Source organism: Bombus pyrosoma, linkage group LG6 (genome assembly GCF_014825855.1).
Source record: "Bombus pyrosoma isolate SC7728 linkage group LG6, ASM1482585v1, whole genome shotgun sequence".
Lineage (NCBI taxonomy): Eukaryota > Metazoa > Arthropoda > Insecta > Hymenoptera > Apidae > Bombus > Bombus pyrosoma.
In genome coordinates, this window is record NC_057775.1 from 30,353 (window position 1) to 47,802 (window position 17,450).

The 17,450-nt window shown below is 26.8% G+C and overlaps 3 protein-coding genes across 6 annotated transcripts; 2 read left to right on the plus strand and 1 right to left on the minus strand.

Moving 5' to 3' along the window:
• Positions 1 to 23: 23 nt before the first annotated feature.
• Positions 24 to 6,798, plus strand: LOC122568240 (serine/threonine-protein kinase Tao). Of its 3 annotated transcripts, none has more exons than XM_043727771.1 (12): positions 24 to 1,233; positions 1,571 to 2,013; positions 2,116 to 2,464; positions 2,602 to 2,777; positions 2,911 to 3,073; positions 3,173 to 3,522; positions 3,600 to 3,845; positions 3,912 to 4,139; positions 4,259 to 4,498; positions 4,837 to 5,094; positions 5,329 to 5,585; positions 5,812 to 6,798. In XM_043727771.1, the coding sequence occupies exons 2-12, from the start codon at positions 1,708 to 1,710 to the stop codon at positions 5,930 to 5,932; spliced, it is 2,694 nt and encodes an 897-aa protein (XP_043583706.1). In that variant the 5' UTR covers positions 24 to 1,233; positions 1,571 to 1,707; the 3' UTR covers positions 5,933 to 6,798. The 3 variants fall into 3 exon arrangements, with proteins under 3 accessions (XP_043583706.1, XP_043583705.1, XP_043583707.1); XM_043727770.1 differs by having other exon boundaries at positions 24 to 611; XM_043727772.1 differs by having other exon boundaries at positions 24 to 611; positions 1,575 to 2,013.
• A 6,411-nt stretch (positions 6,799 to 13,209) lies between these two features.
• Positions 13,210 to 15,213, minus strand: LOC122568201 (protein NipSnap). 2 transcript variants are annotated; one of them, XM_043727660.1, is made up of 6 exons: positions 15,087 to 15,213; positions 14,812 to 14,973; positions 14,506 to 14,688; positions 14,115 to 14,283; positions 13,727 to 13,994; positions 13,210 to 13,569 (listed from the first exon to the last, which is right to left on the minus strand). In XM_043727660.1, the coding sequence occupies exons 2-6, from the start codon at positions 14,892 to 14,894 to the stop codon at positions 13,421 to 13,423; spliced, it is 852 nt and encodes a 283-aa protein (XP_043583595.1). In that variant the 5' UTR covers positions 14,895 to 14,973; positions 15,087 to 15,213; the 3' UTR covers positions 13,210 to 13,420. The 2 variants fall into 2 exon arrangements, with proteins under 2 accessions (XP_043583595.1, XP_043583594.1); XM_043727659.1 differs by having other exon boundaries at positions 14,812 to 15,104.
• Positions 15,214 to 15,541: 328 nt separating this feature from the next.
• LOC122568202 (structure-specific endonuclease subunit slx1) lies at positions 15,542 to 17,157 on the plus strand. The gene is made up of 3 exons (XM_043727661.1): positions 15,542 to 16,217; positions 16,313 to 16,364; positions 16,454 to 17,157. The coding sequence occupies exons 1-3, from the start codon at positions 16,039 to 16,041 to the stop codon at positions 16,994 to 16,996; spliced, it is 774 nt and encodes a 257-aa protein (XP_043583596.1). The 5' UTR covers positions 15,542 to 16,038; the 3' UTR covers positions 16,997 to 17,157.
• Positions 17,158 to 17,450: the final 293 nt, after the last annotated feature.

A 17,450-nucleotide genomic window follows, 5' to 3' on the forward strand; every position in this document is an offset into this window, starting at 1 on the left:
AAAATTCTTATTAAACTTATTTTCTCATTTATCTAAAATTAACAAATACCAAAGCTAATTTCAATCGAACACTACTTTATATTTTATTACATACAATAAATTTCTAAAATTTAAATGACATATCAAATATTATCGTATATTTTGATCGTTTTCTATTTATTAACATTGTTTTATGTTATTAAGTTAAAAACGTAAAACTGGTAAAGTAGTAGCTATTAGTTATCGGTAATGTTTTTTAGTTTAGTACTTGATCGACGTAGAGGCGCCACTGATCATCGTCGGAGAATTCGCCTGCTGTGTAGAGTACACCCAGGCTAGCCGAAAAGGCGTCAAAAAGTTAGCGAATTCTCGTGTGTCCGGCGGATAGTGGGTGCCGTATTGTTGCGTTGCCGCGAATTGTCGCGTCTCGCGCGTGTGTGCGTACGTGCGTGACACGTACGAGGCGTGTGCTTTTCCGGGGTGCGGTGCGTTTGCACAACAAAAAATCGTGATCCTCAGATCTTAATATGCTCGAAGGATCGGCCAAGTTCAGGAAAAAGAGGTGCTCCGCCTGAAGAGAGTGCTCGGAGCTGCGCGCATGCTTCTGTGCCTGCTCCTTCGCCATTTTGGAGGTGAATATCACTTTTTTCCTTGTTGCCGGAGTTTTCGAGAAATTACAGTTGATACACCGGGATCTGACCACGATGTTGTACACCCGATCCAAACACGGCAAGCCTTTTTGGCTACACCGACGATATCCCTCTACTGTATTTGCGGGACCAATCTGACGCGATTGCTTCGAGTCAGAGACCCAACCCTCCTTACGCCCGCATTTCTACCTCCTGCAAATTTCACTCGACCGCCTTCTTTGCTTACCAACCCCAATTTTACTATTATTTTTATTCTCACCGTCAAAATACTTGCTCCTTAAGAGTTTCACGTACTATTGATAACATTCGATTCGATCTTCTCTGCAGATTTTCCGTTTAAAAACATATGATATTTATTCAAGTCAAATGAGTTTCCACGTATAGAATAGTGTGTTTCGTATTGAGGACCTCGTGATAAGTGTCAAGCTCATCTTAATTATAAATACGTTTTATAGCGAGGAAAGATTTTTAATTGTACTCCCTGTATATTCTATAAACTTGTGTATTTGTGTTTGTTGAATATTGTTTGTCATTGAACTTATTGAGAGACTTGCTGCTATTAATGTATTATAAAAAATTAAATTAGGAGAAATATGAAATGAAGGTATGCAAATCACAGTGCATTATAATATACAAAGTTGTTATGTATTATACACATATTTGTTTAATTAAAAATAACTTAACTTATACGATATAAAGTTTGTAGAAATATCAAGAATTAACTAAAAATTATGTCTATTTTTAATGAAAAACATATTAATTGTACTTTGTTTACTTTATTCCTTATAGTTTGTATGTGAATCACATTTTAATATTAAATAAAATGAAAAATCATCCAAGTAAATTCAATTAATATATTCGAATTAGAAGTAATATAATATTTAGTGTTTAGTTATTAATTATCAAAGTTAAAAATAATATAATTTGCTTCTTTTTCACAGATAGAATGTTAAATTTTGGAATGGACTGACAGAGGATTAAGTAATATTATAAAATTTAGGATAGAAGATTGAAAGACAAGAAGACGTCTAAAGGTGTCTGAAATAGGCCTTGGTTATCTAATTATTAACATTTTACTATGCCAGCTGTTCCAAGGCCTGGTAGCCTTAAGGACCCAGAGATTGCTGAATTATTTGAAAAAAATGATCCGGAGAAAATATTTGAAGACTTACGTGAAATCGGGCATGGCAGTTTTGGGGCTGTTTATTATGCACGATGTTTGCTTACCAAAGAAATTGTTGCCATCAAGAAAATGTCATATGTGGGAAAACAAACTGTTGAGAAGTGGCAGGATATCTTGAAAGAAATTCGATTTCTTAGGCAACTTAACCATCCTAATACAATAGAGTATAAGGGCTGTTATCTCAGGGACCACACTGCCTGGGTATATATTTTCAGAATTATTTTAATAAGTCATATCTTAAATAATATTGTGTTATAAGCATTCTTTTAATTGTCAGTGATGAATTTTATAAATTAATTATAGTTGGTAATGGAATATTGCCTTGGTTCTGCATCAGACATTATTGAAGTTCATAAGAGACCATTAAAAGAAGATGAAATAGCTGCAATTTGTGAAGGTGTGCTACGTGGTTTGCATTATCTTCATTCTCTTGGAAGAATACATCGAGACGTCAAAGCTGGAAATATTTTACTTACTGAAAATGGTACAGTAAAATTGGCAGATTTTGGATCTGCAAGCATAAAATGTCCAGCAAATAGCTTTGTAGGAACTCCTTATTGGATGGCACCAGAAGTGATATTAGCTATGGATGAAGGACAATATGATGGAAAAGTGGATGTATGGTCTTTGGGGATAACATGTATTGAATTAGGTATCAAAATGTTTATTTAGTTATATATTTTTACTCTGTTAAAAAATAAATTACTTTAAAAACATATAAAAAAACAAATCATTTAAAATTAGACCAAAATATTTATTGGATTATGTGAATATTTATTATAATTTCAGCGGAGCGAAAACCACCTTATTTTAATATGAATGCTATGAGTGCTCTGTATCACATTGCTCAGAATGACACGCCAACTTTAAATTCTCCAGACTGGTCAGATGTTTTTCGTCACTTCGTCGAAGTGTGTCTAACTAAAAGTCCAACTGAAAGGCCAGCCTCTGGTAAACTGTTATCAGTGAGTCTTCTACAGAAATCTTTATTTTATCTGCAGTATATAGATTTTTTGCTGCTTTACTGTTCAAGTTTCATATAAATAAGATATACTATAGTTTAGTTAGTTGTTTTCTTATAGGCTTTCAATTTTACAGCATCAATTTGTCACCAGAACGCGTTCTCCACAAGTTTTAATAGACTTGATTCAGAGAACGAAAGCTGCTGTTAGAGAATTGGATAATTTGAATTATCGGAAAATGAAGAAGATCTTAATGATCGATGCTTGTGAAACTGAAAGTACAGTTGGTGATGCTGATGGTATGTTAAGTTTTCAGTTGAAATTTGATTTGAGATCATAGTATTTGTTTATATCCTTTTTTAGACTTTTATATTTATATTTTTACTTATATCTTATAGATACTCCAGATGAACAAACAGGTGGTGATAGTAGCAAGAGCAATTCAATTACCTCAGAGCATTCAATTCATTCAATGGGTGTTTCTGCCAGTTCTCAAAGTTCCTCCACCAATAGCTTGCCACTGCCAAATGCTGATCCAAACGATTATTCCACAGGATCTGTACGAAATAGACATAAAATATCAGCAGGTGGTGTCACTGCCAATCTTCTTGAACATGGTGCCAATAATTTTGCAACAATTAGGACGACATCGATTGTAACTAAACAACAAAAAGAACATATGCAAGAGGAAATGCATGAACAAATGAGTGGGTATAAACGAATGAGACGGGAACATCAAGGTGCTTTGGTAAGTACTTAATTTAATATCTAAACATTATGTAATTTTTATTGAATAATATATCTCATTTATAATTATTCAAAAAGGTAAAATTAGAAGAACGTTGTAAAATGGAAATGGAATCCCATAAACAATTATTAGATAAAGAATATGAAACTCTTTTACAACAGTTTAGTAAAGAATTGGAAAAACTTCAATTAAGGCATTTGCAAGAATTAGAACGTAAGCTTAAACAAAACCAAAATGCTGAGAAAAAACTACATAAAGAGATTACAAGTAGACAGGAAGCAGATCGGAAAGCATTAGAAGCACAGCAAAAGAAAGACTATAAGGTAATTCAAAAAAGCTTTATATTTTTCGATAATATTTTATGATTAACGATATTTCTTTTTTTTAAGGTTTACAAAGAAAGATGGAAAAAAGAATTATCTCAGGATGAAGTTACACCGAAGAGACAACGAGATGCTACACTTCAGAGTCACAAAGATAATTTACGACAAATGGAAGCGCAAGAAGAGCAACGCCTTGCAAGAGGGCAAAGAGAATACCTTGACCTCGAAATTCGTAAATTCCGTAGAAAAAAGCTACTTGTTTTTCATAGTTTGGAACAAGAGCTACTTCGAGAAGTTAGTGCAGTATTTTATTTTATATAGATAATTCTTTCCTTTTACTTTGTTATCGACATTTTGTTATATTTGAATACATTTTTTAAAATATATGTTATAAATATATTTGTATTATGTAGGAATTAAATAAGAGACAACAACAATTAGAACAAGCACATAATATGTTATTACGACATCATGAAAAAACACAAGAACTTGAATACAGGCAACAAAGGGCAGTTCATACTCTTAGAGAAGATCAAGTTCATCGACAACATGCTACAGAACTTTCTAATCAACAAGATTACATGCAAAGAGCAGAACGTGATTTACGTAAAAAGCATGCATTGGAGCTCAAACAGCAACCTAAGAGTCTCAAAGTAAGTAACATGTTTTAATTTTTTAAAACGATAGTATTATTAATATTTATTTATTTTTCGACTTCACAGCTCAAAAAAGGGACTTGGCTTACATATACTCAACTCCCATTTATTCCCATACAACTCTTACAGCATCCAAAGATCCACACTCATCCACTCTTTGATCCCAAACACATATATCCCCTCATATATTTGATACTATAAATTAAACATATATTTCAACATCATAACATATAAACACTTTATTTAAACAATAAAATCCGATATCGGGAAAAATAATAAAAGTTTAGATCTTATATAGATAAATTAAAGTTTTTTATACTTTATTATTATTTTAGCAAAAAGAAATGCAAATTCGAAAACAATTTAGAGAAACATGTAAAATACAAACGCGACAATATAAGGCATTAAAAGCTCAAATATTACAAACAACAGCTAAAGAAGAGCAAAAGGCTGTTATCAAAAAATTAAAAGAAGAACAAAGAAGGAAGTTAGCTTTATTGGGTGATCAGTATGAACAAAGTATTGCTGAAATGCTCCAGAAACAAAGTATACGTTTAGATGAATCACAAGAAGTTGAATGCCATAACCTCAAGGTAAAATGTTGCATTTATTTAAAAACTGATAAAATTACAAGATTTTTAAAATCGTTCTTTCACGAACTTAACATTCTTCAATGAGTTTGTAAAAATATGATTTTGTTCAAATATACAAAAAAATTCATATCATAATTTTAAAACTTGATTTTGATGATGCTTGTAACAAACATCCTACAAGTATTAGAACCACAGCAATGTAAATGTAATAATTACTTCTTATATGTTTTATAGGAAAGGCTAAATTATGAATTAGAAATTCTAATGGCATATCAATCTAAGAATAAAATGCAAGCTGAAGCTCAAAGAAACAGAGAACGTCGTGAATTAGAAGATCGAGTATCAGTTAGACGAGCTTTGCTTGAACAGAAAATGGAGCTTGAAACTCAGGAATTCCTTCGTGAACGTAGTGAGCGGATACGTTTATTACATGAAAGACAAGAACGTGAATTACAACAATTTGATGAGGAAAGTGCAAGAATAGGATTCAGGTATGTAATTTGTGATTCATAGTTTTTAGTTCGAACAAATTTCGTAAATATTAACGAGAGAAGGAAATGTTTCAACTATTCTATAGTTCTATACTTCTATTTTTAATTCATATTTGTGCTAAGCTAATCTTTCATTACCATTTCATAAAATAGAAAGATAAATTTAAGAACTTTAGAAAGAAATATTGTAGATCTACCTATATACATTTTTTTCAAATTATTGCAGTGCTCTGGCGATAGCTGAGGCATCAAAAGAATCTTACCCAGACGATGAAAGCCTTAGTGGCTCAATGTTAAGTCTGGCTCACAGTAATAGTTCTACATCCTTCCCCCCTAATAGTCTTTAATTTTAATCATAATCAATTAATAGAATATGTATGTATGTACGTTTGCCTGTAGTGAATGCATAACGAGTCTATCGACGTTTAATTCAATGATTTACATACATAGCAAAAGTTGGCTCGTTATATGCATTGACCCAAACCTAAAAGGTTTGTTAGGGTTGGGAATGTGTATTGGACTGAAATTAATGTAACAGCATATTTTTTAATTATCAAAATATGTCAATGTGATCTATCTGGAAAGAGAGCTTCATATTGAAGAAGAACTTAGATGCTTTTTGCAACGTTGTAATATTTATTAACCATATCCAAATATCTTGTGAACTAAATAGGATTAAAAAGGAAAACTCTTTTAAGTATCAGTCTCATCTACTATACTGAAAAGTAAATCTTAATGTTCTTGGGCTTGAAGTAAGCCAGCTATTATAGCATACAGAAAATTTTATATGCGACTACAGAAAATGTTTAGAGACATTTATTTATCAATATCTTGCAATTATAATAAAAAAAGAAAAAAACAGTATAATCATAATGCTCGAATTATTATACATTTGATTTTGACTAATTGAAGATTTGAAATAAGCACAACACAGGAATAATATTTTCGGTAAGATTTTAACTTATCGAAGGTCTAGTATTAAATAATCTTACTGTTAATTGCATGTGTTGATCTTCGAAAACCTTATTTCAAACTTTCAGTGACACTTAGTCTGATTTAACAAAAACTGAGTGAGTCGATTTATTTATTTAATTGCATTCTTAATGTAATTAAAATATTTACGAAGTGACAGACTAATGAAAAAATTTAGTTACAGTATCTTATGTTATAGTTATAATAATGCATTCATAATAGATAATATTTGTTATTTCAATGAGAAATTAATTTCTAAAATTGAAAGACATTTTTTTACTATTTTATACAATTTGTTTTACATTACTAAGAAGGAATGTCAATATCAAAAATTAAATTGATAATAAAATTATTGTTGAATTACCAAAATATGACAGTGTCCACTTCAAATTCCTTTCAACATTAAAATATATTTTTTTTATTTTAATTTGATATTATTGCATATGCAGCCTTGATGCACATCTCTGTAAATTATTTACATAATTACGTTGATTTTTGTAATTGAATACATGATACATATTTTTTAAAACACCACATTATTCTATATTTTACATAAAAAATAAGAAACTTTATACAGTGGGAAATACCTAAATAATTCACTTAAGTAATAAGGTTAGCATTTTAAAAATAAAAGACAATGTCTTAGATAAAAAATGTTTGATGTCATGTTTAGATATTTTATAATTATAATATTCTTAATCACATATTTTAAGATTATAATAATGCTACTGTATTACTATATAATTTTGTATTATATTTTCAAATTTCTTATAAAATTCTAATGATTAACATGGAAGTAGCGTTGTATCTTATAATGTATTGAGATTAATTCCTAAATTTTTATAATTTTTCTTCAATAATTTAAATGTACAATAGAGTATTTTATCTATAATATTTTTCTCTATTTTTTATTATAATAAGAAATAACAAATTATAAAAAGTCCTAAAAATAATTAATTGTAATTTAGTATGTTTAAATATAATATCAAATATTTCTTGTTTTCAACAATTGTTTTTATTTCCAAAGAAGTAGAAAATAACTTAAGTGGTGTTTTTTAAGTACCCATGTATATAGTGCTATATATTCGAAGTTTTGGCATTTAATATAAATAATATGCTGAAAATAAATATTGTTTTTAGCAACAAATTCCTCCTATTTTATTCGGCAAAAATGGAAACATATATGCGAAATTAAATAAAATATAATGTAATCTAAACAATATTATTTTTAGCATATAATTCAATTCAATTTATGCATTTCCTCAAGATGATACTTACCAATGAAGCAAATATCGTTATTATTAATATATTATCATTATAAATAATACATTAAGATTGATATAAAAATTTTACTCTATTATTACACCTAACGACTCATTTGATTTTGCTTGATCAGAAAATTATTAAATTATATGTACTTTTACTTGCTGTAATGAATTTGCAAATATTATTCTAGTCTGTATATTGATTTTGGTATATCACAAATCTTTTATATTAATTTTCCAGATATAAAGTACTTCTTCTTTCGGTGTTGATTCGAATAGCATTATTGTTACTTTTATTATCGACATTTCAGTTGTATTATATTATATTTTGTTATAATTGTCCAAAGTTTCCATCCAGTACACATCCCAATGTTGTACTTTTATATTGTAGTATCTAATTTCTGTCTTTTTTTCATTTAAAACATTTCCATGTATTTTTTCTGTTTTATATGTATATGTATATATATATATATATACATACATACATATATATATATATATATACATACACATATCATCATCTTTATTACGAAGTATTGCATCTAAATTCAGTGATTGTGACTGTTCTACTTGTTAATATTTAAATCATTACAATACTATTAATGATATTTTCCCTACAATACAATTAACAAAAATAATATTATAATAATATAATAATATTATTTTGGGAAAATTATTTCCATTAAATTCAAAATCTTTTCATTAATAATTATATTTATGTTATGTCATATAACGTATAATATATAGTTATCTACCCATATATTTCAATACAATAGAAACTTATATAAATATATCAATTTGTATACTACATAAATTAAGCTACATACCTCTTATAATAAAATATTTCTTCCATGCACATATAGTAAAACCAATAAAAAGGCTTTAATTTTGAAGTAATAAAATTATTTTAGATTATTTTGCTTTTCTAACATTGCATCACAAAATTGATAATTTAATGAAAATGACAAGCAATATTTATCTATTATGTTTTACCACTGTTTATATTGAAAATGTAGCGCACATTCCAATTTTCTTGTATACAAACATTATTTATTAATAATGACTTAATTAAAAATTAGAACTTCCATGATATAAAAATTGAGAATGTGTTCAATTACAATAATAAAAATGTGAAGCAAAAATAGGAACATATATATATTTATGTGTTCAAAACTTTTTAAATGAAAATGGTCACAATCAGCTGAATTATTTGTTTTGTAGCATTGCATATTAATATGTATCTTGTATAAATTCTTCCTTTAATTATTCTTAGGAGGATACATGAATACAATACAGACTTTTAATGAACTTCTTTAATTGGTAATAAACGGTAGAGACTAATAGAGATGTTCGTGCTACATTTTATGTTGTGATATGAGTAAATAAAATAAGTCATAATATTTCAATCCTAGTCCATAGGCAATCCATATATCTTTTCATAAAATTATTATTATAGATTTATAAAGAAATATTTTGACATTGTAGATTATATGTTGTGTATATATAAATGCATTTTATTTAAGATAAATTACTTTAATATCATGCTAATAAATTTGATAATTACTATATTTGTTCTTAGAGTAATTATTCTGTATTTTATATAGAAAGAAATCAAATTATAATTGTGACTAATAAGAAAGTTGTTCCAATGTGTAAAGTACTGTTATTTGATTCTTTATAGGAATACAATTTACAAAAAATAATTTATAAGAAGTATAGAGAATTTAAACTACAGGAAATTTTATATTTAGATATAGATTTATAATAATTGTATCAAACTTTAAAGAAATGGACAAGAGAAAATGATTTTATGTATCATTAAACTTAAAGTTAAAATTTATATATTATAGATTGTCCATGACTTGTAATTATATACATAAAAGAACAAAACCTTTTATAACAAAAATTACATTTAGCTGATAGCAATTTAAACATTGTGTTATATATTAGAAACTAAGGTATAAATAAAGATTTATTCATTAATGGTTCCAAATTCTATAATTTGTAAAAATTGGAAGTACATGTACAATATTTCACTTTTAATCTAAGAAAAATATTTAATATATCCATAATAAAACTTCTTAATATTTTCAATTTGTAATGAATGCAAATTAACATATTTGCCTCAAAAATTATGGATTGCATAAGAGGACTAATATATATTCTAAGAAGACTAAAATGAAACTTAATATTACAAAATTGTAGATAAATAATTTTTTTTTATTTTATTTAGAACTAATGTTATGGAATTTTGGGAAATATGTATATATATATATATATATACATATATATATATACATATATATATATACATATATATAATATAAGGAGTTATTAAAATATTTTGTTTTGGACAGGTCATACTATTTTATGTGAAATTTCATGTGAAGCAAGCAAATATATAAATAGTACCATCACATACATATACTTCAATTATTATTAAAGTTAATTATATTAATGTTAACGTTATTTTATAATTATTTTCCTTAAGTGTTGCACGGATTCTCTATAAGTCTGATTGTATGTATGTATTAAAGAAAGAAGAGGAAAGACGTAATTCTTTGATCACAACTATGTGATTATTATTATAAAAAAATGCTAGATATTAATTTAAAATATTACTTTTTGTTGTTATTAGCATTTTGTAAATATCTATTCACTCTGTGTAAGATTTTGAAATTAAATCTTGATTATGAAGAGTAGGATTTAATGTAATACAATTTACTGAATTCTCCAAAGCTATGTCTATTAACTTGGTAATTTGAATTTAAAACGTTATATACAGTAAACTAGCCAATTCAATATAGGCATGGCACATCAATTATCAATTACTAATTAATACTTGTAATCAATATAAATTAGTTTCTTTCTCACTTATTTCCATCCATGTGTGATTTCTTAGTTTTGACAATAGTTTGTATTATAGTATATTCACTAATATTAAACTAAAATGTATAATATTTTTGCAAATCAATTTAAAAATGAAAAAAAATCTACCAAAAGAATATTGCTTTCATTAAGTAACAAATGTACTGGTGAATATACTAACATTTATCATGGATATAATTTTTGGCTTTAACTAGATTATAATTTTCCTTTTTAGTAGTGTTATTTTCTAACAAAAAAGGACTGCATAATATAATACGATGAATATAATCATTGTTCAAGCATTAACACTGATTAAATTTTAGAAAATAGGAAAACACTTCAGAGCACACATAGGCGGAGATTTATGAGATTTTCGGCAATATCTGCATATTTTATATGATTAAAAGAATAAAATTTTATGCAAAGAGTTCACAATATAAATTATAAAATCAGACAAAATTACAGATATTATTGGAGTAAATTATTAATTTGCCTTTCACGAAATAATGAACTAAACTTCTAATATATATAGTATTATATTATACGAAATTATTTTATATTACATTTACTGAATATGTATGTATGTGTATAATGTATTTGCAATATTATTTGATATATTATATAAATCTGGGTTTTATTAGAATTTCAATCCGTAACAATCAAATTACTTTATCAAGTATAATTTCGGATAATATGATATTATCAGTAATGTAGTAAAACGTTTCAAATTGATATTATATTGTTTGTATTTTACTTGGTACAAAACATTATGCATAGTCACAAGATAAGATTAATAAATTACAAAAGTTATTAATTACTGATTTTAATAGTTTTTGCATTTTTGCAAAAATTAAATTTCTATTCTATGTTAAATGATTACGTTTATATAAGTTTATAATATAATGCTATGTAACAATATAAATTTCAACTTTTTATCCTTTTTAGCACTTTTTAATTTAAAACGCAATTGAAAATAATATTTAGAATTGGTTTGCTATGAATTATATGTACTATAAAGCTCATTTATTAATTACAATAAATTCTTCTATTAAAATAAAATACTGATATTGATACATAAAATATTCTGATAAGGAATCTTCATTATTTCAGAATTAATTGTTTAACAATATTAAACATTATATAATATCCATAAACAAATATCCACATTAATATTTACAAAAAAATATTGTGTTGCTGAAAAGATAATTATAAGATAATTAAAAAAATACATTGTCTGGTGTAGAATATTGATATAAGAATCACTTGACATAGAATAATTAAATGTCAAAACTTTATACTGATACAGAATTTTATTCTGACTTATTTTATTCTCTTTTATAAAGTAATATGATGGTTATATATATATATATATATCTTGTATATATACTTGTATATTGTAAATATTTGAAATTCGCAAAGATTTCATCGATATTTATTTCTGTGTTCTGAAGATGCTTTCTATTTCCAATATCACTAAACATATAAGTCCTCCACTGTTGCGTCACTTCTACGTTATTATAAGAAAAATTTGCTATAATTTGGATTCCACTTCATTTCCAACTTTTTCTATTCTTGAAACGCATCAGCATTGTAAGAATAATGCTGTATGAATCATAATAATTTTTAAGGATAATTCAAGCAAATTAAATTTTTATTGTATGACATAAGATTTCATACAAAGGACATTAACATAATAAATTTTACTAAAGTATATGATGTAGGTCATAAGATAATCATCTTTCATTTCATTAACTCTGTATTTAAAAAAGTATGTGAAAAAGTAAAATACATAATAATATACTCTAACTCCTGCACTTGATGTATTAAATAGAGGTAAAAATTGTTTTTAAAAATAATGTAGTAAAAGTATAGCATAGTATAGTAAAAATTTAAGCAATGCTGAAGTATTTTAAATTAATTTGACTACTGATTATGTTAAGTGATGAGAAAATACTAAATATGCTTATATATAAAATATTTTTTCTAATGTGAAAAATAGTCTAATTATCAATAATAATATTCTTTATTACAATGACAATTATCATTTTATTATATATATATATATATATTTATATAGCTTAATTAATAAAGTTTAAAGACTAGTATCTTTATAAGGAAAATACAGTAAAATTAAATATAAAATGCAATTAACGTAATTGGCCTTTGTTTGTCATGATTTCCATGTTTAATTAAATTAACATGTCCTTTGAATTATATGACTAGAGAGGAGCATATGTTTATCACTTAAACTTTAAACAGATTAGATTGATGAATAGATAATAAAAATAAACGATATTTAATAATTATTCGCATTTCGTGACCTTCCCATACCTCTTTTATTATAAACTATTTCACTAAAACTAGATAATTTTTATTGAATTATTGATCAATCATTATGTGAACATTAAAAGTAGCAAATTTTAGTAAAGGTAGATAAATGTTCAGAAATACAACGATCAATATACTCATCAATATATAGATGTATTTAAAAACTGACAATAAAAATATATCGTGAAGCGTTATAGTAACAAAGAAGTTTAAATTTTATTAAAATACATTTTAGTAATTGCAATACAACAAAATGCTACATTTCATTTCATATTGAGCGCTTACTTTATACAGTTATATAAACGTAGTGTGTATAACATAACAAATATTTTTACATTATAATGTAAACATAAGAAATAAATTGTATTATACAAATGCATTTAGATTTGTGGACATAAAATCTTATTTTGTTGGTGAAAAGTTAGTTGGTCTTAATATACGGGAATGTGTTTCCCTAATTAATGGTACAGTATATGCAACACATTCATCCCATCCTGGAGATCTCCATGCACTTTCACGAGTTTCCATTCGCGCTTGGAGATTTTTGTAGCCTGGAAATGAACATGTCTTTTATCCTTAAAAACATATAGATTATATATATTTAATATAAATTATATATATCTTTTCTGTGAATTAATATTATATATAGTTCATATTGTTAATCTGGTACATAAAGAATGCATAAATAACATTAACATTAATACCTACACCAAATGTGATGGACATTATATAATCTACCAATTTGTGAAAAGAAACCAGCAAATGGTTCATTGTTGTTACGTCTATAATTGATAGCTTTTGCCCAATTATTACCCCATTCAATCATAGTACCAGGCTGTAACCTATAACTACGTATTTCATATATATTTGAACCATTTCGTTTTGTAAGAGGAGGCCAATAGCTAAATGCCAATAAATATTGTAAATAACGTGACCGTAGATATTTGCCATTCTCTTTGAATAATTGTTGATATGCCTGAGAGTAAACAATATTATATATAACATATAATTATCATATAACAATAAATAATAAAATAATATATGGAATGTTTGTTTTATATTACTGTATATAAATAAATTTATTTAATTCTCATACCTCTTCTTTAGATAATTCAATTTGTGTGCGGTCAACACTATCATAGCCACCAGAGTATCGCCATAGATGCAATGCTTGATCGATATCGCCAGCTACGACAGTCCATGAACCAACTAGCTCCAATTTCAATTCAGATTTCTTGGAGTTTATAATGTTAACAATCTCTTCACTGTAATATTCCAAAATACAAACATGTCCCCATATAATTTTCCTAATATAAATAATTCTCTGTGCATGCCAATTCTGCGACATAAACAAAATCTAATATTTTTTTGAAACTTCAAAAAAAAGAATTTTGAAAGAATTTTTGTGCGAGTATTCTAAACATGTTTATGATTTAAACATATGACTTGACATTAAGATAAAGAAAATGTAAACAAAATTAACTTACTAATTGGTCAAATATTTATCAATGGAATCGGGTCGAATATTGTGCGTATGCAAGGCGTAAATAACTCCTTTATCTGACAGCATCCTTGAATGAGACTCTTTGGTTGGCTCGATTTTTCTTACGAAAAGCTTGTTTATCCATCCTTCGCTGATATCCTGTCGGATCGATGACCTTGCAAAAGATCTACAACACACACGATGTGGCTATTGCCCTAAAAAGCCGCCGTTTATATACTAGCTCGCGTAGATTATACACGAAACATATGAAAAAAGGGCTCTTCAAAGTTTTGCAGTCGTGATCGCCTACCGGCTGGTAACAAATGACGGTAGTTTAGTTTTGCCGATCACCGTGATCTGCACGGCTCTGAATCTTCTAAAAACGGCAGCCATTCTTACTGGATCCTCGCGTACAGATCTCTTCTGGTTTGTGTCCAATCAAGATCAAAGCGTAATTTCGACAGTGCTGCAACTAAATACGCGGCGCTTTCAATTACATTCCCGGAGAAATCGATCGTTATTGTTGGTCTATTCTTATTTATCTCCATTCGCGAGTTCTTCTTCTTAACACGAAATAAAACTTACAACCGTGAAAAATACACCTGTCTGATAAACTGTGGAATTTAGTGTCACAGCGCTTGCGTCTTTCAATAAAATATTTTATTCTTGATGCGGTAATGACGTCAAAATACTAGTTCCATTCTGATTTATTTCCTGATTGAGAGGGATGTAATAACTTGCAATAATAGTGTTACATGTGGGAAGAAAATTAGTATATATACAATTTAGCTTGTATAATGTAAATTTATAAATGAGGAAAAATTTCAGAAACAAAGATATAAATGGATATGTAAAAATGAAAAAATTTATATCTTTGATTTTAAACAACGTGCTACAATAAAAAATTTTAAATTTTTATTCGCGTTTATATATATACAAGATATAATAATCTATTATGTAGTACATAAATTTACTTATTTTTTAAAAAAGGAAATATAATACCTGATAATACATATATATATATATGTACTATTTATTAACTGTAATATTATTAGAGTGCTAGTCGTAGATTTGTACACTTTTGTTTGTGTTATTGAAAAAATTTTTGAATTATATGTTGTTTTCTAATTCAATATCTATTTCATGAAATGCATATGTATAATAATACGTTATAAGTCTTTATTGCTAATCATTGTGTTTACATTCTTTCGATAGCATTATCTGACATCTATAAGTAACCTAATTTTGATAATATTAAATTCGGCTAGATTTGAATTTGTTACATGGGATGTTGGGTTAATATGGTCAATTATATACATTAATCTTTATAATTCATTATTAATTTGTAATTGCATTAATAAATAATAGGAAGAGAGTAAATAATGAAATGTTAATAAAATTATAAAATTAATTTTTTTCTATGATTCTATTTTGGTAACATGACACAACATTTATTGTATTCTGATGTAGTTCTTTTATTATTCAAATTTACTGTAAATTCTGTGTAGTTTAATGTATTATACTAGTTAATTTGAAAATGGAAAACGCAGAAGCTATAGAGCACTTTTATGGTGTATATTTGCTATATTGTATGAATCCAAAATATAACGGAAGAACATACATAGGATATACAGTTGATCCTTGTCGTCGACTTAAGAGACATAATGCTGGGAAAGAACATGGAGGTGCATGGAAAACAAGTAATAAAGGGCCATGGTAATTATATAATTTTTAAATAACCATAAAATATGTTATTCTTTGTTATGTTAATTGCATGTAAGTTGTAAAAAAGATATTTTGTTTTCTTTTAGGAATATGGTATTAATTATTCATGGCTTTCCAAATAATACATCCGCCCTTAGGGTACGTTCATTTAATTTTATAAAAATAGAATTGTGTAGCACTCTATTAGTAATTTTTGCATTTGAAGTTTAATTTGTTTTTATTTTTAGTTTGAGTGGGCTTGGCAACACCCTCATATTAGTCGCCGTTTGAAACATGTACCTAAGAAAAAATCACAACAGAAACTAATTGAATTTTGCTTTCTGGTTCTGTCAAATATGTTAAAAGTTGGACCTTGGTGCCGTTTACCTTTAACAATTCGTTGGCTAGATTATGAGTTCTTTGAAAAGTACTCTAGCTATGTTTCAGCTCCAATGCATATGCCTATATGTCATGGAAAAGTAATTTCCAAAAAGATTAAGAAGACAAATGATACAGTAGAAACATTGGCTGAATCATCTATAATCTGTTCTATTTGTAATGCACCTTTAGAAGAAAAACAAGCAGTTAGCTGTATAAAACCTAGCTGTTCATTAATAGCTCATTTAATTTGTTTGGCACAATTATTTCGTAAAGACAACATGATTTTACCAATTGAAGGTACTTGCCCTATTTGTAATACCAATGTTTTATGGGGGGATTTAATTAGAAGAAAGATTGGTTGTTATGCAAATTTGCAAGAAGTTTCTAGTGATGAAGATTATTATACTTGAGGTAAATTATATAAACTTTTTCAATTGTATATAGTTTTAACAATGACAACAATGAATATATCAACAATTTAAGATCATCTAATTGCTCCAACTTCTTATTATTTTTAAAGTTTTATCTGTAAAAGAAAATTTTGAAAATAAAATGAATTATTATTATAACATTTTCTTATTTTGTATCATGTACAAATAATTAAGTTAATAAGCTACTATTATAGGCTACTACTAATAACTTGATTTTTAAAATTTGTAATACGAAAATTCAACGAAGAAAATGTTAGGAAAAATAACGCTTTTACATTTTATGCAAAGATTTCATAAATGTATTACTAGTTGATATTAAATATCTCTATTTCATGAAACAAAAATTTCATATCTCATATTCTAGCTGAAAAAGACATAAATGCGTATTAAATATTGATTATTTCATTCACTTAACAGCTATATGTCTGTAAGA